This window comes from Lepidothrix coronata, unplaced genomic scaffold, assembly GCF_001604755.1.
Source record: "Lepidothrix coronata isolate B3197 unplaced genomic scaffold, Lepidothrix_coronata-1.0 Scaffold102, whole genome shotgun sequence".
Taxonomy (NCBI): Eukaryota; Metazoa; Chordata; class Aves; order Passeriformes; family Pipridae; genus Lepidothrix; species Lepidothrix coronata.
Window position 1 is genome coordinate 499,769 of NW_016690282.1, and position 21,119 is coordinate 520,887.

General features: G+C 42.4%; 1 protein-coding gene across 3 annotated transcripts; it reads left to right on the plus strand.

Annotated features, from left to right (window-relative positions):
* The first annotated feature begins 1,386 nt into the window (after positions 1 to 1,386).
* Positions 1,387 to 21,109, plus strand: DDX17 (DEAD-box helicase 17). Of its 3 annotated transcripts, none has more exons than XM_017823326.1 (13): positions 1,387 to 1,743; positions 5,601 to 5,751; positions 7,792 to 7,891; positions 8,029 to 8,162; positions 8,802 to 8,867; positions 9,157 to 9,298; positions 11,037 to 11,197; positions 11,286 to 11,458; positions 11,778 to 11,888; positions 12,346 to 12,407; positions 12,787 to 12,846; positions 17,052 to 17,291; positions 17,966 to 18,489. In XM_017823326.1, the coding sequence occupies exons 1-13, from the start codon at positions 1,700 to 1,702 to the stop codon at positions 18,487 to 18,489; spliced, it is 1,968 nt and encodes a 655-aa protein (XP_017678815.1). In that variant the 5' UTR covers positions 1,387 to 1,699. The 3 variants fall into 3 exon arrangements, with proteins under 3 accessions (XP_017678815.1, XP_017678816.1, XP_017678814.1); XM_017823327.1 differs by lacking the exon at positions 1,387 to 1,743 and adding an exon at positions 2,140 to 2,428 and having other exon boundaries at positions 17,966 to 21,109; XM_017823325.1 differs by lacking the exon at positions 1,387 to 1,743 and adding an exon at positions 2,946 to 2,998 and having other exon boundaries at positions 17,966 to 21,109.
* Positions 21,110 to 21,119: the final 10 nt, after the last annotated feature.

The window sequence follows — 21,119 nt, forward strand, 5'->3', positions numbered from 1 at the left end:
GACCTAGAGGGCTTGCCTTCCTTAAGTGGTTTCTTTACAGAGAGTTGGTATTCTTCTTGAGGTAAAGCACAATTTTTCAGTGGAGAAAAGTCTAGAGAGACAAAGGCAGGGAGGCTGGCTGATCTGGGAGAGCCAGGAATGGATCGGCTATTGTCATTTAATGCAATGTCTAGTCCTTTGCATGTGTCATTCCCACACCAGGCATTCATATCCAGTGGCCAAGTACCAGGTGTCAGTGAGAGTGCGCAGTGTCACTTGACTCCCTCCCACCTAGAAAGGCCCAAGTTTCTGTCAATACTTTATTTTAGGCACCAAGATCGCTTTTTGCTTTCTCACGCGTGCCATACATACATACATACAGCACATAAAACTAAAATGGTAATTCATGTGCTGTTCCAGCCTGTTACTTTTATTCAAGGGTCTGGAACTAAAGGGGACTCACTTTCTCTTCTGCCAATACAGCCAGTTTTTGATAACCTGACGGCCCAGTAAGCACCAGTGATAGTGCAGCCGCCGTTTTGAGCCGGGGCTGGGTCTGGCTGGTGTGACCCCATCACCCACCCAGCACGGCCCCTGGTGCCAGGACATGCTGACCTGCCCCTTGGCGATATTACAGGCACGGCACAAAAGAACTTATGGCCTGTGCCACGTAATCGCTTCATGGATTATTCTTTCATTCGGCGAGGAGTCCCTGGTTGATCTGGGGAGTTCTCTCCCGGCCTGCTGGTGCTCTGGCGACACCAAACATCATGGCCGCTGTCACTCTGCTCCTGCCCCAGCTCCGCGCCAGGATTCCCCTACTAATCTAATATGGAAAAACCTAGACACGCCAGAGCCGCCACGGAGGCCTGAGGGGCCGCTCCCGCCCCGCCGCCCCTCGCCCCATTATTGTCCCTCCATTGTGTCCCCAGCCCCGCCGCCACCTCGGCGGGGCCTGCGAGCGCGTAGGCGACAGGTCGTATTCTTCAAACCCGCTGCGCAATCAGCGTAGCCCTCCGGCTATGCCTGTGCGCTCCGCGAAAGAATGTTACACCAAGCGCACGGGCTCTTCCCGCCCTACGCTGGCCTGAGTTACGCACCTTGCGTACGCCGTCCGCTTACGTAACGTGCGCCCCGGCCCAGGTTTTGCCTGCCGAGCCGAAGGCGTTACGGAGCGCGCTCCTTGCGCAGTAGACTTTGGGGAGTACCGTTTCTCTCCTTCTCCCGCCCGCCTTCCTTACGCGGAGCACCGGCTCTAAGTAAAGAACTCCACGCACCTTTCGTAGCCCGCCTGCTGCTGCGCGGGGCGGTGTTTCGCCGCGCGCGCTTCGTGCGTAGCTGGCTTCCGTGAATAGGCGTAGGCGTCCCGGAGCGCCGCGGTTTGCGCAGCGCCGCGCCGCCCGTAGCGTAAGCGGAACGGGCCGGGGCGGCGGCGGCCATTTTGTGCCGGGAGCGCGGAGGAAGAAGACGTTGGTGTCTCCACACCGCCCGGGCCCTGGAGCCGACCGAGAGCCCCGCCGTCCCGGCCGCTGACGCCCAGCGGGTCTCGGACCCACTGACCACCTCTTCTCCTTTTGTGTCCCACCAAAGAGGCGAGGTGGCGCAAAGCGAGTCCTCCGAGGCGCAGCCGCCCCTGGCTGGACCCTCTCCCCGTACCCCCAGCCCCTCGCCGTCCCCACGGCCGGCGTTCCGCTGCCTCTCGCCCACCCCTCCGGGGGCGATGAGAGGCTTCGGGGACCGGGGCCGCGACCGAGACCGCGGCGGGTAAGGGGGGGGTTCGTCACGGCCGGGAGGCGATGGGGGGAGCTGAACCACCGCGTTGGGGGCCTGGGGAAGGCGGAAGGCCGGAGAGAGGGGCGTGCGCTGTAATAGCGGTTTTGGGAGAGCGAAAATCCCATTTGTTGGGATTTTCCCCCACGAATTCTCGTGTGGGGGTGGGGGGAGCTGGAGACTGAGCTGACAACAACGTGGGGTGGTGGGCTTTGAGGTGGGCTTTTAAAATTTTTTAGTTAGCTTTTCTGTCGTTCGTATGTAACTGTGAGCCTTGCTTGCAATTTTAAGGCCTGCATCCACAACCCCCCCCCGCCCCCAATTATTTGCTGCCAGCCCTGCGACCCCTGTGCCCCCCCTCCGCAAGCTACGAAGGTCTTGGTGTTCCTATCAGGGTTGGTTGGTTCCTCTGCCCTTCGGGTTGTCATTGCTCCTTCTGGACTTTCTGGAAAAATGGCATTGGGGGGAAGATCTCTCTGAGCTGCGCTCCGAGGCTTATCGTGAGAGGAAGTGGGATTGGAAACTGCTGCCATGCGGGGGACTTCGATACTGGGGATCACACTTGCCAAGCTTATGTAGCACAACAGCGATTGTTCGTGTGGCACTGTAGAGACCCTAGTACTTGATACTCTTGAATGTATTATTTAAAGGAAGTTTGGCTTGGAAAAGGCTTTTGCAGGTTTGATTTGATGTGATTTCTTGTTTCTGAGAATGACAGCAATAAATAAATACAGTGGCATTATACTACATAACTGGATTGAGGCTCGAGTTTTTTAAGAGCTGAAAGTAATAAGGCATTTGTGCCAGGCCTTTTTAAAGAGAAAGTTAGAAATAATTTTGAAAAGTGGCATTTTCTGTCCTTCAGATCACGAGTAGTTAGGCCTCGGTTCTCAAGGATTAGCAATAAACGTATCATGCGGGTTCTGTTATTCTTAATATGGTAGACTAGATCTCAGTTAATAAGTCTTCTCTCGTTTTTTTTTCTTTTTTTTTTCCCCACTTCCTTTTCTTTTTGTTTTTCCTCTCCACAGAGGGATTAAAGAATATTTTGCTGCATGTTGCAATGCACTTTAACATTTAGTTTCTGGTCATCTGTGAAGGGAGATAGTTATATCATTGCTTTATCTTACACCCACATTTCACGTTCTGAAATTAAAAGATACTTTCATTTTTTTTTTCCACAGAGAGGAGGGTTCTGGTGTTTTTCCGCTATGAGATTTCCAGCTCAGTTTAACACAAGGACATTGGAGTAAGCGCTTTGGCAAGTCTGAGATAGGTCAGACCCCAGCTGTTTTTGGAGTTTAGTCAGTGAGTTTGAGTATGCAGATTTATTTACAGTTGCTTAAAAGAATACTGGCCAAAGCGTTGACACGAAACTTGATGTGCCTTAAAATTAGTGTAGCCTCATTTTATGTAAAGTCTTTGATTATAGTGGATGCTTCTCTTTGATCAGGGGCTTTGCATGAGTAGAAGGAGTGCCTACATGCTTTTTTGTGAAGGTTTTGGGCATTTACACGAAAAATCTTTTTTTTTGGCATATTATCCTGGAGGTTTTAATGCATTGGAATTCAGTTTGTTATATATGTCCTTTTAAGGTGTGAAAATATTTGTAACCGCTAATAACCATCGTACTTCATAAATAAGCTGTGTAAAATTTCAGGCCACCCAGTGTGCTGGTTCAACACCATTTGAAAGTTTATCACCAGTTGTTTTGTAGGCTAATCAAATACAAGTTTCTGGTTTCTTCTTGTCAGGAACAAGTTGTAGGTGACTACTTAGGATGAAAAATTACAATGTTTTGCTCTGGAATGTATCAAATTTAATAGGTTCTGTTCCAGAAATGATGGCATCAGTAATATGTCAGAAGAATGTTTTGAGCCAGACGGAATTTACACTTTAAAGAGAGCTGTTGGCAAATCGGGGTAATATTCCTAGATTCAAATCAGTTTACTTGGAATTGGAATCTCATTTTACTTGTAGTCAATGTAAAGTGTCAGTTACTGCCAGTTCAGTAGATAAACCTCAACAGGCAGGTTCGAGGGCTGCTGTAGGGCTCACGTCTTTCAGGACAGTATCTGGGCATATTGTGTATAAGAATGGAAAACTGAAACTATGTGACTTCAGTGTAAAATACATCGGTTTTTCCCTCTGGATAGCTGCGGGACAGATACAGTACCAGCTGTTCCAGTGTCCAGTCTTGCAATCAGCCCTGTCATATGTTTCCTTTCATAGGGGAACTCACTGACCCTTTGAACCTCCACTGGACTTTAGTGAGACTGTGGGTTTTGTAGGGACTCCTTGGATACAGAAATAGTTGCCATTTTGACCAGTTAGCAAATAAGGGATATTTATAAGGGATATTTATAAGAAATGGAAGATGCTTAATGGGCAGTTGCAACAGAGCAAGCATTTTAAAACTTAGTAGGTTTTAAGTTAGATTATATCTACCATACTTAGCTTTTTCAACAATTTAACCCCTTTTTCCTGTTAAAATGTCGATTTGAGTTCTGTTTTCTTGGTCTATTAGTCACTATAATTTGTGGTTTCCATTGGGAAGTGATTTAAAGAACAAATGCCCTTAATGTTTGAGGAGGTAGACTTGTACCTAAGATAATTCAGTCTTGTTAATTTTTTAGCAACTCTTCCTCCTCTTCCCCCACAAGTTATTCCTGTAAGAAGGTTGCTTTGGGGTTTTTGTTGCTTTCAGTTTGTTTCATTAACAGTTTTTTATTTACTAGTGGAGTACCTGCGAAAGATGCAGACACTTTGGATTTGCTGTCTAAATAAGAGTTGTTTCAAATGTGCATGTCTCATGAATTCATGTTTAGCAGAAAGCTATAGCTTTAGGACAAAATTTGACCTGATAACATTTGGAAAAGTACCTTCTGCTGAGTTTGTATGATACTAATAGAAAAACTGTAACTTTTTTTTTTTTTGGTGGAATTTTAAAATATAATTCATGATGTTTACAGTAAAAAACCATTTCATGCCACTGGGTTTTTAGTTACTCTTACAACTTACTGCCATGAGCTCATTTTGCTTATTGAATTAGCCAGTCATTACAGTTAGTTCTTAACCTTTTGAAGTGTATGAAATAACTTGGATTAAAAAAACTTAGAGCAATAACATTTGAATTGTTATGCTAGTTGGAAATTTTTTTGTAAATGTGAGCTTCTTACTCTTTTAAGTCTTTGTCAAAATGCATATGAGAGGGGATGTGGTTTTCCCCAGGTACTTTTTTGGCTTTTTTTATTCCTGTTAGACTGTTTTAAAAATAATTTTTAATTTTTTTATTTCATTGGTTCCGGAATTACAGATGGACTTGCAGACTTGGCTGGACTTTTTGTTCTTTACTCTGTTTTTCATTTGAGACATACTTTTTGATAAGAAAGGAGATATAGAGGGGGAGATAATGAAGTAGCTATTTTGTATAAAACTAACTTGAGAGAGATAGAAGGAACTTGTAATTAGAGATTTTTCTCATCCTTTTCATCTAATCATGTTGTTAGTGCACTGTCACTTTCAGGACAACCTGAAGTTGTATAGGTAATGTAAGTGCTATAGATGTACCCACAGCCGTGTCCTCGAGACAGAAGCTTTGAAGGGGTGATGTACAATAAGATGATTTGGGGTTCAGAACTGATTTAAAGCAGTTTTATGTTATTCCAGGAAGTTTTATACCATCACAAGTGATTTGAGGGAGGTGACTTTTGCTAGAATATTGTGCTCATGTGTCAGCTTGGGGAAAAGAGAATGGAAAATGGTTAAGAAACCTGCAAATTCCAGAGTGATTTTGAAATAGTTTTTAAATATTAAGTATTTTTTTTAATAACTAACATTCACATTCCCAGGTTTGGAGCAAGTCGCGGGGGTCCTCTTCCTCCAAAGAAATTTGGGAATCCGGGAGAACGTTTGCGTAAGAAAAAATGGGATTTGAATGAACTGCCCAAGTTTGAGAAGAATTTTTACGTGGAACACCCAGAAGTGGCCAGGCTTACCCCAGTAAGTTCTTAGATTCTGTCTGTTCCGTGTTGCCAACAACAGAAAGTGTCGCAAGTTGAAAAACTTGTCCTGGGAAGTCTGGGACAGAATATAATAGAACTGCCTCTTCATTAGGCTTGTTTGATGTGTGTACTCTGTAGGATACCAGCTCTTGTTGCCTTCAGTATTTAACATTAGCAGAGGTGACGCTTCTGTTCTTAGATATTTTATATTTTGTCATTTAACTCATCATCATAGTGCTTGTCCGGTCTAGCAATTTGTCCGTGGAGACAAGACTTAAAGAAATGGAGTTACAGTATTGGAGAGGCCCTGAGATGACATAAAGTAATGAACTAAAAATGGCAGAAATACATGAGAAACATTTACAAGTAGTATTTTATCATAAAAACAATTTGGACTGAAAGAGGCCGTGGGGAGATCTCTAGTCTAAACCTCTGCTCAGAACAGGGGAAACTACAGGACTAGAACAGTGCCTTGTCCTTTAAGTATGAACCCCAGGGATGGGAAGAATTTATATCCTCTCTGGGTGGCTGTCTCAGGGCTTAATGTTTCTCATGGTATTTTTTTCCCCCCTAATAATTATCTGCAACATCTTCTCTACAGCGACCCATCTGGTCAGAAGTGGTTGAAAATAGCAGTTAAATTGAAGGTTGAAGATGGTTGAAAGTAGCAGTTAAAGGTCACTGTAAGCCCATTCTTTCCCGAGCTAAACAAACCCAGCACTCCCAGTCTTTATTCATACAGCCTGTACTCCAGCCTCCAGCTTTCCCCATGTAATTGGACATGCCCTGTTAAAACAGTATCCTGTTTACACTGGGGGCTCAAAACTGGGTGCAATACTTTGTACTTTGCAATTACTCTGTAGTTACAGTAATCTTTTCTTCCTACCTGACTTCAGTTTAGGGACTTTTATTCTGTCTATAATGCATTTTTATATTAGAAATTTAGAGATTTGTTCTTAACACGAGGCAACAAACTGTCATTTTCCAGTTACATAGAGTTACAAATCCTTATGGGAAAAATTCATCTGGCATAAAGAAATTGAAGGAGGCTTCGACTTCTTAAACATACAACTTGAACTACTGAACTACAGTTAGCATTAGCTGCTGTAGCTGTTGTTGACTTAACCAGCTAAAAGCATTTTCACATTTTCCCCAGAAGTCATTTTCTTTCTTTAACTTTTCATTCAAGCTCAAGAGATTCTCACAAATAGTCAATCTATTGCTGTGAATAAAGCACCTGTTATTGATGTGTATCTCTCTATTGATTTCTAATGAGCATTAGAATAAGGTCATGAATTGTGGAAACATGTTGCAAAGGGCAGTTGGACTTGGAAGATAAAGTGGGATTTTTTTGTCTAGATTTTCTAATTCTAAAATTACGCTTCTGTGGATACACATTTCAGAAATACTACAAGGAGTTCCGTTACTTAGAAAAATTGTTAGGTCTTGGGTTATCATTATGGTGCTATCTGGGCTTCTTTCACACAGAAATAAGTGTTGGCTCCGAAACAGTTCCAAGCAACATTTCTGAGGTGCAAGTTGTCCAGCAAGAACTCTGTATTTGGCCACCTGTGGCATGTATTAATTGAAGGAGAAGGACTGTCCTGCCTTCGGTTTATTGTATATTAGATCCTGTTTAGTTTGTTTAATTCTTAACATTACCACATAAAACATGTTTCTTATCCTCTGTTTGTAAACGCTTTTGAAGCTGTTGGTCGTTTCTGGCCTTTGGAAACAGTATATTTCCTAAAAATAATCTGTTAATATACTTTTCATTAAAAAGGGCTGGTTATAAGAAGACAGAGACAGTAGTCCTAGGCTACTTAGAGAGCTCATACCTCTAAATGTAGCAGAAACTGTACAATAACTCAGTCTTAAAATCTTAAGGAAAGTGGTTTTTTTAGATCTCTGTTTCAATTCCGTTCTCTAACAAAGCTGTTATCCAGAGGTGTGAAGAGAGTTAGCAGTTAGAATTATGCAATTTAAGTCCCTGCTGACATTTGGCATTTTCCTTTTTTTTTCCCCCCAACATAAATAGTATGAAGTTGAAGAATTGCGAAGGAAGAAAGAGATAACAATTCGAGGGATGGAGGGCTGCCCCAAACCGGTGTTTGCCTTCCACCAGTGCAGCTTTCCCCGTAAGTATTTTGCTGTTCGTTAACATCATGAGGATTACTCAGAACATGCCTAAACAGTTAGTGGGTCTGTTTTCTAAAAGGTCTTGTAAAACCTCAGTAATCTTTTAACAATGTTTTTCTTTTCTGCAATTCTGAAGAGTATGTGATGGATGCCTTGATGGACCAGAACTTCACAGAACCCACTCCAATTCAGTGCCAAGGCTTTCCACTCGCCCTCAGTGGTCGTGATATGGTGGGCATTGCGCAGACAGGCTCTGGGAAGACTCTGGCAGTGCGTATTCTCTCCTTTATTTAGCTAACTTTCCTGGTTACTTTGCAGAAATTACCTACGTGTTAGTAGTTTTTAGGCTTGTCAGTACTAGGATGAAGTAAGATGATTACAAGTTTTTAAAGTTTTCTGTATTGCATCATGGGGGAGACTTAAATTTCAGGTCAGCTAGCCTGTCGTATTCACAGGCTGTTGTGACACAACACATACATCACAGATTATGCACACAGTATTTTGTGTGTGTCTTCGATTTTGGATGCTTAGTTACTTCTCTTTGGTCTGTATTTGCCTTGCACTTTAAAAAACAGGATGTTCTCTTTAACATGTGTTTCATTAACCAGGCAAGTTAAAAGTCTTCAAGGTATACATTAATTTAAACCGCAGTGTTCAAAAGGATTTTTATCCTTTATGAAAAGCAGTTGTTAGGGCCAAGGTTGCTCAGTTTGGCTAACTTAGACTCCAAATTGAAATGAGCCTCCCTTTCAGTGGTGCTGAGCAGCTATATTTTGTGCTCACGTCAAAGCAGATATGGTTGGTCAGCAGCTTTGAAAATCTTCTCTTCTGCTGGATAAATGCAAGTATATTTTTTTTGCAGAATCCTGATTTTTAGGTATTATATAATACTGTTTTCTTCTGTTTCAGTACTTGTTGCCTGCAATTGTTCACATCAACCACCAGCCATATTTGGAGAGAGGGGATGGCCCAATTGTAAGTGTTTGTTGATTCTCTTCCTTTTTGTGCGTGTGGCATGGCACCGTTAATGAGATATGTGCTTTATTTAATTGATGTATCAGAATAGTAAGTGGAAGAATGTTTACCATTGCAATGTGAACATCCCACTCAGTTGAAATTCTGTGCAAATGCTAGAGATTCTGTGCATGTTCTAAAGATATTTAAATGCTTTAGCTAATAGAGAGCAGATGGTCCAACTTTGCTTATGGTTTTAAGTTAGGGATGTGTATGCAGCTTGACTCTCCTGAATCAATTCCTTTTGCAGTGTCTTGTTCTAGCACCTACTAGAGAGCTGGCCCAGCAAGTGCAGCAGGTGGCTGATGATTATGGCAAGTGTTCAAGACTGAAGAGTACCTGCATATATGGAGGAGCACCTAAAGGTCCCCAGATCAGAGATCTAGAAAGAGGTAATTTTAAAGTGGGTGTTTGCAGTTTCCAGAGGAAGTGATATTGTAAAAGCTCCGTAAAAATACAACTCTTCTCAAAATCTATTTGGAAGGCAGTGAGAGCGAATGAGTGGCTGGCTCTTTCTCCTGTTAGAATGAGAGTTCATGAGGTAGTTCTCTTCTTTGTTGTATAGTGACTTGGATGTCAGATTTTCTTTCTGTTTTCTTTTTGAACTTCGACTTGTGAAGGTCATCAGGATGTAGGAAGGGGAAAAGGAAACTTCCCAGAAAGAGAACAGGTTATTTTGAGGAAATGCAATACCAGCAAGTTTAAGGAAGGATTTTGCATAAGGCGTATTTCAAGTTTCCTGCCTAGATTTGTTCAAGTAATCAAACTTAGCTTCTGAACGTGTAGAAACTTCTTTACACGGTGGGAGAGGGTGTGTTTCTTTTTCTGGTTGCGATTTTTTAAATTATTGTTTGTTTGTTAAATTGTTCTTAAGTGCTAAGCCCTATTTCTCTTCATGTACCCTGTAGTGTTCTGCAAATGTCTTTGTGTACATAGCACGAGACTGGAGTTGGGAATGGTGAGGAACTGTGGTTGTACAGCAACCATTGTAGCACAGTAGTGCTGAAGTGTCCCAGCCCTCATTTCAAGGGCTGGTTGCATAAAATTTCAAATGCTGGAATGTGATGATGGCTTTCATCTTCACTAGATTAAAAAAACATAATAGAACTATGTGAAAAGATGCAAGAAGTATTGCCAAGGTAAGGTTATATATAGAGATCTATTCAAGACATCAGAAAATTTCACTTACCACTGCAGTTTGCAGAGTCATTATTGAAAACTGCAGTAATGGGATAAAGGCGTGCATGGTAGAAGTCTGTGGGGTAGCTCTGAGAAAAGTGTAGTGCATTCCAATTCAAAAGTAGCATCTTAATGGAAGAGTCCAAAGTTACATGAAGAATCCTTGGGAGGATCAGCTTACTGGGTGTTTGTACACCTTTCTGGAGTGCTATAAAGTAGATGTTCTGCTTATGAAGAAAACCTTTTTCATGCCCCCTACTTCCCTAAACTTGCCTTCTGTGGACCTTTCAGTAACACTGAAATACTAACCTGAAAGATCTGGGAATTGGTGGAAACCAGACCCTCCTTTTAAGGAATGTATGAATTGCCAAACTGGATATTAGTTTATGAATATTTAAACTCTCTTTTTATGCTCATGAATACAGGCAGGATGGTTTTCTCTCACTATTGATGCATAATTGCTCAGTATTAAAGCCCATGCTTTGACTTTATGTGTTTTAAAAAAAAGTGGAAGTACTTTAACCTACAGAGCAGGAGGAGCACTTCATGTTTGATTAACGTGGGAAGCTTAGCTGGAGTTTGCTCTGATTTTTCTAGACACCTCTCTAGACTGCATTATTCTGGATGAAGATGGGCCAGGATTGAGTAGAATTTTATTTTACTTCTGATTTTTGGACAGCTCTTCACTGGTGTTTTTCTGACAGTAAGCTTTTAGCTTCTGTACTGCATTTATTATTCTAATGGCACTGTAACAGTAGTTTCAGAATGGAAAAAAATATTAAAAGAAACTAGGGCTTCTACTGAAATGACTCAATCTTGGGTACGAATGAGGGTGGTGCTTTTTTTTTTTTTGAAAACAATTTTGCTCTGGAAGGTGATTCATTCTGACTAAAAATACCAGTTGACATTCAAATGAAGAGCCTTACTCTTTTTCCCTATTCTATTCTGAAGGTGTGGAGATCTGCATTGCTACCCCAGGTCGCCTGATTGACTTCCTTGAGGCTGGAAAGACCAACCTTCGTCGGTGCACGTACCTGGTGCTGGATGAAGCAGACAGAATGTTGGACATGGGGTTTGAGCCCCAAATTCGTAAAATTGTTGACCAGATCAGGGTGCGTGACCGTTGTAAAAGCACGGCCTCCTTTGTTTTCCTATTCCAAGCCCAGTACCTTTAATAAATCCGTTTTCCTTTTTTCTTAGCCTGACCGACAGACTCTGATGTGGAGTGCCACCTGGCCAAAAGAAGTGCGCCAGCTTGCTGAGGACTTCCTGCAGGACTATGTTCAGATCAATGTGGGAAACTTGGAGCTGAGTGCCAACCACAATATCCTGCAGATAGTGGATGTATGCATGGAAAGTGAGAAAGACCATAAGTAAGCTAATTTTCCTACCATTTCACTTTCTTTGGTTGTATTTAAAAATCCACGTTGCTTTGTAAGCCAACTAAAAGTTTCAAATAGTAAAGTACTTGTAAGTATTATTTAACCTTAGAGCGTTACAAAATAAGTAAGCCCCGTGATTGACTAATCTTTTGTGTGTATTCTGACCATACCATTGTACAACCGACTGAAATTCTGTGTGATACTGACCTATGTGGATGTATGTTGTGTATGTCCTCCATGTCAGCTGGGAGGGAGCTCCTGTGTTCTGGTACATATGGACATACGTCTTAGTTCTCAATGTCTCTTTTAGACTGATACAACTGATGGAAGAAATCATGGCAGAGAAGGAAAACAAGACTATCATCTTTGTGGAGACAAAGAGGCGATGTGATGATCTCACTCGAAGGATGCGCAGAGATGGGTGATTAGCTTCCTCCCTCCCTCCGCTTTTTTCTAGTGGGAAACAGAAATTGTAATCAAAAGCAGTAATGTCTAAGTGTTCATGATGCTATTGTTGGGAACAACTTGTCCATTATTTTCTTGGCTGAATTCAGTCATTATTTCCCAGAAGATTCCAGTCCATCAAAGCATTAGTGCAAGAGAGAGTATTTGTAAGCAGTGCAGGTTTGTTAGTGTATTGGAATCCTGATATGCTGTTTGGGAGTGTATCAATATGGGAAATGAGATTTGGCTTCGATGGTTGTTTATGTAGGTAATGTGTCTACAGTACACATGCTGGGTAGATAGAGGCCAGAGGAGGATAGGGAATAAAATATTTCTTAAATCTTACGGTTTTGCATTTTAAAGAAAATAAAGCGTCCTGTTGCCTTTAATGTCTGTGCTTTCTGTCCCTACTAATGTACATTTCTGTTTGGCAGTTGGCCAGCTATGTGTATCCATGGAGACAAGAGTCAGCCAGAAAGAGATTGGGTGCTTAATGGTGAGTCCATAACTGAGGGGAGAATAACTTAGGCTGCTGTACCTAATTTACCAAGACATGCTTTTCTCCAGTCTTTTTTTTTTTTAACTCCAGACCCAATAGATGCATTTAAAAGAACTTTCTTTGCCTTTGTACTCTTTAATTTCAGTACTCGTATTTGCCTTTTTTTGTTTGTTTTGACAAAACACAATGGGAAAATTTGTTAACCCAGAGAGATGGATTTTGAAAAATAGTTGAGGCGTTATATCCTGGCTTGCTGGGGTTTCTGGGATTGACCCATCCTACCTAGCTTCTGGAAAATGAGCATTTAGTGTAAATCAAGTTCAGGTAACTTTATCTTTTTGAAAAATCTTTCTTCATAGCTTGCTTTGTTTTACAGAGTTTCGTTCTGGAAAGGCTCCTATCCTCATTGCTACCGACGTTGCATCTCGTGGGCTAGGTTTGTACACATAGACCACTCTTGCCTACTTGCTGCGTATTTTTCTTCTTTGGACTGAAAAATGTTTTCTTTAAAAAAAAAAAAAATTCAAAGCGTGATTTTCCCCCACATGTGAAATACGTTTTTTAACATTAATCTTTTTTTTTTCTTTCATATTCAAAGTCTCTTCCTGCTCCTAATGAACAGGCTTTGGTCTGCAGCAAGGCCTAGGCATGACCAATCGATCGCCAAGAGGGAGAAGAGACGTCCAATTATGCAACCCAACCCTTCCACCACACTCACTTCTTCCCCAAATCCAGCTTTTGTTGCTGGATAGTAGGGATGGATTGCTCTCACTTCAGAGCGTGTCAGATAAAGTTCAAGTAGAAAGTTGTGGGAGAGCATTTCGACAGCAAATAGCTAACATTCTCCCCGTATGACACACCACAGATTTGAACATACCAACCCCAGTGTACATGCATGTTTACCCTGCAGATGTATTCACATCTGAGAAAGCACTGCTCCAGATCTTTGGTCTTGACATGTAACCTTCCCTCCTCTGTGTTCCTTCTAGGCAGGACCACTGAGATGATATATGGCCTTTAACAGACGTGTAATTGAATCAAAATAGCACAGCTCTGTTCTGGTGGTATGAAAATGATCTGTCTGGATGCATCAGTTGTGCCCCCTTTTATAATAAGCATGTTTGTATTGTGAAACACGGTGTGCTGAGCACAGTCCTTTTACATCTGCCCACCACAGAAGAGGAGGATGGCTTCTGAAGCGCTCCGAGTTTTAATAACAGACATTGAATACTCTGCCCACCTTGGGTTTGGTAGAGGATAAACTACTTGGGGATCAATGTCTCACTGTAGTAAATTTTAGACAAAATCACTGCAAATCATTGCAGATTAACTCGGAGAATAGTTTGTTAAAAGCCTCAGTTACCTGAGCGTTCTTCATATGCTGACAGGGTGGCTGTGCTGTGCATCATATGGTCACTTTTTAATACAGGCAGACCATTACTTAGACTTGGCAGCCTTTGTTCACACAACCTTCACCCCTCCTTCCCCTTCCCCCTCAAAAAACATCCAGCACTTCCTCAGGAAGTGATTATATGGACTTCAGTCTCTGCCCTCTAGGGTCATGTCTGGACCTGTGCAGTTAGAACTTGGGCCTGTTGGGAGAAGGGACTGAGGCCTGAAACCAGTTTGTATGAAAGAGAGCTGCTTTCTCTAGCAGCATTTTTTAAACAGGCTTGCTATGTGCTGGTAGCTTCTTTGTGCATCTTGCCTAGACATTTAAAACAGCCTCACCCCCCTCAAAAAAAACCAAACCACTCCCCCCAAAACGACTCAATTGGATAACACTTCAGAAAACAGTCTTCCCACTTCCCATCCTACACTTCACCTGAGCGAAGGGGGAAAGGTCTCAGAGTCTGTTTCTTGTTACTGAACAACATCTCTGCTTGTTTTGGGGCCCTGAGTTTGCTGCTTAAAATAAGTCACTTAACTGGCAAACTTCTGGACGACTTCCTCCAAGATCCTGGAAAGTGAAGGCTTCTACCTAAATAACATAAAACAGGGGCGCGCGCCTTTTGGCTGAGTCACCAGGGCTTTCCCTCTTCCTAATGGAACATTGATTTCAAAAAAGCTTCTTCCAGGTAAGTTCTGAGTCCCGTAATAACTTCTTTGTGATAATTCCCTGGAGTGAGGTCCTCTCTCTGCACTGATTTTTTTTTTTTACTTTATTTTTTTTGTTCAGTCTATTAAACTAAAAACATTGAATTTGTTTTGTTTTGTTTTCTTTAACAGAAGCTTTGATATCAGCTGCAGATCATTCTCAGTGCAGGGGTGGGGGCACATTACAGTGATGGTCTAAACACCTAGACTAGCATGTTTGCTAGTTTATGTCTGTCCCGATTAATAATTGGAGACTGTCTGTGCCATAGGGTGTCCTGATGGTCTGACAAAGGGAATGTTTCCCAGGTAGCTGTCAGAAATGATTTACAGTCTCAGTTCTTGATCCTGCTGCATTATCTTCTAAAAGTGCAGGAAGATTGTGAGTGTGTGCAGACACTTTGGAGCATGCTAGACTGGAGAAGCTGAGTCTTGTATGTGCTCTGGTCTTTTCTTCAGCGAGCTGCGTGCTCTACCAGGACCACTTTCTAGTCTGGAAAACACCCTTGCCTCTTCCTCTTCCTGCCTTCCCATTCTTCCTGCTCCTCCCCAGTCAAGTCAGTTCTGTCTACATTGGTAGCTACAATTCCCTGTGCTTTCTGCTAGGAAAGCACATCCTTGTATCCTCTCTGGTAATTGAAGTCACTTACTACTGGATGTGCAAAATGGGACTGACTGAGGACCATGTAGCCTGGAGCTTGTCAGTCTAGTTACACTCTGGCTGTGAAGATGCAATCTGTCACACGTACTCCTCTCTTTACTCCACTTTCCTTTTTTAAAAAAACTGTTGCATCAAGGACCCTAGCTGGAGACTCGCGCAGCCCCCTGTGAAACCTGCCTTCTCACTCCCTTTTTTTGGTGTGATTCAGGACTTTGGAGTCAGCAAAGACTGAGGAGCCCCCCCCTTTGCTGTAATAAGAAACAGACATAAAGTCCCCCTCTTGTCACTACAACCCTCATGTTTTTATTTTTCCTACAACCCCTTTGAAATTGATGCAGTCTGGGCAATAGATGCAGTCTGACCCTTTGGATGTAATTTTTGTATCTTCATTTTTTTGACAATTGCCCCTAAGAACCCCAAATAGGGGACAAAAAGCGTTGGAGGACCTGAAACTTACCTGAACCCAGGTTCTCCGGCGCTTCACAACCAAATGGGGCTACAGAGAAGCGTCTAAGCCAGTTCACAGAGCGAGCGTGTGTGGGGACTTCTCGCTGCCACGGACCCTTGATGCATGCTCCCCGCGCTCCAGTGGTCCCGTGTCAGAGGGCGGAGTTTTCGAAAGGAGGCCGCCAAAAATAAAAGGCAAAGAGACGGGATCGGCTGCAGCGGTTTCCCACAGGAGGAGGGAGTGTGCATCGGTCTGGTAACAAACAGAGAATGTTTCTCTCTTTAAAACCAAAAAAAAAAAAAAAAAAAAAAAAGGAAGAAAATAAAAGGAAATCACAAAAATCTGTGTTTTATCTTGGATATTTTCAGAATATTCTTGTTAAAATGCAGATTTTAAATTTTTTTTATGAGCTGTTAGGGCATTTACTGTAAAACTGCATTTGAAAATATTGTACACTATAGTAAATAGGTGCTTTTGGTACTTAAGGTGCTTTCACTGAAGCGTTACACTAACATTTGCTTGATTTCTGTCCCGCAAGTTTACAAAGTCTGTCGTTCTGTAAAGCACACAATTCTGATCTCCCAAATTTTAATACTATTTTGCATACAAAGCCATTTTGATAATTTTGTTTCCTGCTTCCATCTGACACTGGAAGTAGGAAATTGCTAATGGAATTCAGGATTGTCCAAATTATGCAAGCTTGCCAGAGCTGGACAGAGCAGCACAGTGAAATGTTAGTGCAATGCATTCTGGTGATAACTACAAAGCTGAGTTAAGATATTCTAGGTCTGCATAATTTTTAATGAGTTGGCTGAATAATACTAATGTAATTGGAGTGTCTTAAGCTTTAGGCTAGGGAAATTAGTTCACTGTATTCTATTAGGACTGTAAAAGTAAATATTTTTAAGATTGCCTTTTATTTCATGTTACCGAGTGGAAGGTAAGTGATCTCATTACCGTTATTTTTTGTTAGACTTCTCCCAACAGAGTAAAAGCTTTACCATGGCAGTTCTGCCCTTCCTCCACCCTAGTTTGCTCTGTCTGTTGGTGACATTTTCACTTTACGGATTGTGTTTAAAAAGAAAAACCCAAAATTCAATTAGCTTATTCACAAACACTGGTGTCTTTGATACAGGAAGACAGAGAAATGCATTCTGGGGAGGATAACTTTGAGTGCAGGGCAGAGCTGCTTTAAAATTATGACTCTCTTTCAGGACATTGACCTTTCTTCCTGATAGTCTTAAATTTGAGTCTTCTGCTCTTTTGGGATGAGTCTGTCTTGTGTTTATTCCATGCAATTACTAACTTTGCTTTTTTTTTTTCTTATTACTGTCACCTGCATTCGTGCTCCCCACCTTTCGTTGGCACGTCCTCTCTTCTTCTCCCCTTTCCTCAACCCCACCCCTTCACTGTGCTTCGCTCCTGGGCACTTCACAAGATGTGGAAGATGTTAAATTTGTGATAAACTACGACTATCCGAACAGCTCCGAAGATTACGTGCACCGTATTGGCCGTACCGCACGTAGTACCAACAAAGGTACTGCCTACACCTTCTTCACGCCAGGAAACCTGAAACAAGCCAGGGAGCTTATCAAAGTGTTGGAAGAAGCCAATCAAGCCATCAATCCAAAGCTGATGCAGCTTGTGGACCACAGAGGAGGAGGAGGTGGTGGTGGAGGTAAAGGCATATGGGAGAAGGGCCACACAGGGATAGGTTCCCCATTTTTGAGGGAGGGAAGATTAAAAGAGGGTAGGGAAGTGGTAAGTGCAAGTCTTAAGATAATAAAGCTGTTCTGTACTGGAGGTCACAACACATTATGTAGATGTAGTATATCTACATAATGTTCCAACAGAGAGGCAGTCCCCTGTTTTACCTGAGGTGTAGAATTTTATTTTTCTCCTGATAAGGTCATCACAGGGCTGATTTCATTTGAAGTAAGTAATTCCTTATGGCTCCTACCTAAGCACATGCAACACTATGCATGTGGATACCCATGCAGAATTGAAATGAGTAAAGGGATACACTGACTTATTTCGGGGACTGAGACTATTTTTTCTCCCGTTCCTTGAAGGAATAAGAAGTTTCCTTATATTTCCAAGTTAGCCCTGAATTTCTTCCGTTTCTTTGTCTCCAAGCACGTGCATAAAGAATCCTCGTTGAACTTTGCGTTTACACTTTGAACAAAATGACGAGGCATATGCACAGCTGTGCAGGGAAGTTACAGTCAAAAGAATGTGCTCCTTGTGGGCAAAATTGGGGATGTAGAAGGGGAAAAATAGGGGCACAATTGTTCCAGAATTCATTGTTTAAGACTTGTTCATGGTACTAAATCTTAATATATCCATCGCCAGGAGGTCGTTCTCGTTACCGAACGAGCAGTTCAGTAAACAACCCTAACCTGATGTACCAGGAAGAGTGTGACAGGAGGCTCCGGGGAGTGAAAGAGGGCCGGAGAGACTCAGGTGGCTTCAGAGACCGTGAGCGTGCTGACAGTTATGCCAACGGAGCCAACAAGACCTATGGCAGTGCCTACGGGAGCCCAAATTCTGCTTTTGGGGCAGCACAGAGCCAGTATGGTTACACTCAAGGGAGCTATGGAGCAGCTGCCTATGGCACGAGTGGCTATGGCACTGCAGAGTACAGTGCTAGTGGCTATGGTGCCAGCACCACAGCTGCCACCGCTGGGAGAACCTCACAGAGCACTACCCAACAGCAGTATGCAGGGATGGTGGGGCGCTCGGGCCAGCAGCCACAGCCGCTCATGTCACAACAGTTTCCGCAGCCCCCTGCCACTAATGTGATGGGCTATATGGGACAGACTGCCACCTACCAGTACCCACCCCCTCCCCCGCCCCCGCCCCCCTCCCGCAAATGANCCCCCCTCCCGCAAATGAGACCACTTGGTGACCAGTGTAGACCTCTTGCATTTAAAGGAACCTTTTCTTTCTCTTCTTTCCCATTGTGATGTCTCTCATGCAGGTTAGACTTAGAATTCACCATTCAAATCACTTGAGCCCATCAAAAATGGCCCCCAGTCCACATTAATGACCCTGTCCTCTTTGGTTTTTTCTTTTTTTTTTTTTTAAGAGGTATATATAGTTGACTGGAAATTCATTATTTTTATCTTGCATGTTGATGAGTTTTGAAATTTTATTTTCTCTAAAGGAAATGGGTATAAGGCAGATAGGTCCCAGGTTGATCATCTTGGTGTCTAAGGTTTGTGTGAAAACTTGCTTTTGAGAGGAAGAAATTTCTATTCTGTAACACGTTAACTTAATTTCAGGAAGTATCAAGAGAGGTGGGAAACTTCGGGGAGCCAAAAAGCACTTCATTTAAAATATAAATGCAAGGGAGCAATGCTCACTTCTCCTAATCTTATTTTTTTTTTTAAGTAACTCACTATTATTGCTTGTAATCTTGTCGTAGATGACTTTCTATAGGAAAACTCTGCTCATTTGTCTGAGCTGGCAGTGTTCAGAGTAATGCCTTATTGTCGGCATTTTCCACAGCTCTGGAAGCCCCATCTTCTCATACCTGTGGCAGCCAGCAGTAGGGAGGTTGGAATTAAAAATCCAGTGTCTGAGACCAAACCTGCCTTGGATTTGATACCTGAAAACCTGATAGTTGCTGTGGGTACCACTGCTAAAATACTCAGTCAAGTAAGTTATTTCATGCGGAGCCTGGTTATTGTTAAATTAGTTTCTGCTCTTAAATTCCTGTTGTTGAGTTTATTGAGAGAAGTCATACTTGAGAGCCAAGAAACTAAACAAATGATGAACAACGTATCTTGTTCGTCTGTCCTTCACAAACTCCCTTCCTTTTGCCATAGGGAATGTTCTGAATGCCACTACGCTCAATAAAATGTGACAGAGTTTTCCCCACTTGAATTTAAGAGGCTTGAATAGAGTGGGCTGGGGGGGAGGGCAAGGGGGGGAGGAAGAGAGGAGGAGGAGGAGATTGACTGGGATCTCCTTTCCATGAGGTAAGCAGTGAGCTGGTTAGTGCATCCTGATTCTGAAGCTTTATTTCTTTTGTACCTTGCTCTGACTATTGCTTTCTCTGGCTTTTTGAGTGCATTTCCCTGCTCCATTGGTCCCTTTGAGCTGAGCTCTTGCAGGTAGGTAGTATTTTAGAAAATGTTAGAGAAGAGTGAAATTTTAGTAAATACGTAAATAAAACTTGTTTATTTTACAGGCTAAGGTGGGTGTGAGGGGGGTTCCCCTCCTTAGTAAAGCATGCAGTTGACTTGTTATTTCTAATACCAGACGGTTCAGAGACAGTAGACGATAACAGGAGTTGGCTGCTCTTGATCTGATAATGTGACAAAAGAATGGATACATCTCCTGGTTTGAGGCATGCTCTTTGCATTATGAGAGTGCAGGGAGTTGTGGGTTTTTTCTGTTGGCGTTCTTGCATATGGATGAACAAGGCAGCCCACTCCTTCTGTAGCAGAGTGGAACTTCTTATAGCCCTGGAAAAGAGCTTGCTTATACAGAAATGATTTCTTTTTAAATTTAATTTCTTACCAGAGTAAAATTTTGGGGGTTGAATGTGCTGCCTTTTTTTTTTTTTTTTTTTTTGAGTGCAGTATACAGGTAGGTTGCTGACAGGGAGAAGGGAGAGATCTTCCAGAACCTCAGTTCCCTCATCCCATTTTATAATTCCAGTGCATGGGCAGGAAGTTCCTTTGCTTGTGTTAAGTGAAAACCAGAAACATTTTGTTTATCCAGGCGCTGACTGATTTGTCTTTGGCCTCCCTCACAAGCAAATATAGAGCTTTTTTTCTTTTTCCTTTCTTTGTTTTAAATTTGAGTTGAATGCAGAAATGTGTTTGAGGAGTGTAGGAGTAGGACATCTCACTGACTGGCTTTAAAAAGGGTCTCTGGACCACCAAAGCTGCCTTATAGTCTGTTATAGCTTTCACTTCTTTTGGTGGGGACTTGTGCACATGTAAACATCGATGCCAAGTCTTGCTTTATTGCCATTGAGGTCAGCTGAAGTCCAGGGTCTCGGTTCAGTTCAGAGTGTCAACCAGACTGTTGAGTGCATAAATGCACCGTGGCATGTGCTGCCCCTGTCCCACCTGGTGCTCGCTGCTCTGTTCCATATACCAGCTGGAGGGCCCTTGTGGATAAAGCATTAGTCTCTAGTGTTGTTTGCATTGTTTTCAATCTGTAAAAAGTTTGTGGGAGTGTCAGATGAGTTGGGTGTCTCCTCCCCTCCCACTTCCTGAAGCAATTTACTGTTTGGACTTCTCTGAACAATGGAAGGGTTAGTGGCTTTGTGTGGGATCAGCATCTTGTTTCACACACCTGCTGGTCTCTGAACACATTCCTGTTGTATTAATAAAGACTTGAATTGAGAGATTCATAGATCTGTGGTGTTCAGGCACAGGATACTAAGAGCTATGTTACTATTCTTAGTTTGTAAATTGTCCTTTTGATACCATCTTGTTTTCTTTTGTAGGTATAAATAAAAACACTGTTGTCAATAAATTGTGAACTT

Bases quoted from the DNA above. Each gene is read 5' to 3' on its own strand.
- DDX17 (XM_017823326.1), top strand. From the start codon at position 1,700: ATGAGAGGCTTCGGGGACCGGGGCCGCGACCGAGACCGCGGCGG. The intron at 8,163-8,801 runs GTGCGTATTCTC...CTTCTGTTTCAG, and splicing joins GCTCTGGGAAGACTCTGGCA to TACTTGTTGCCTGCAATTGT. The intron at 11,459-11,777 runs GTAAGCTAATTT...TGTCTCTTTTAG, and splicing joins GAAAGTGAGAAAGACCATAA to ACTGATACAACTGATGGAAG.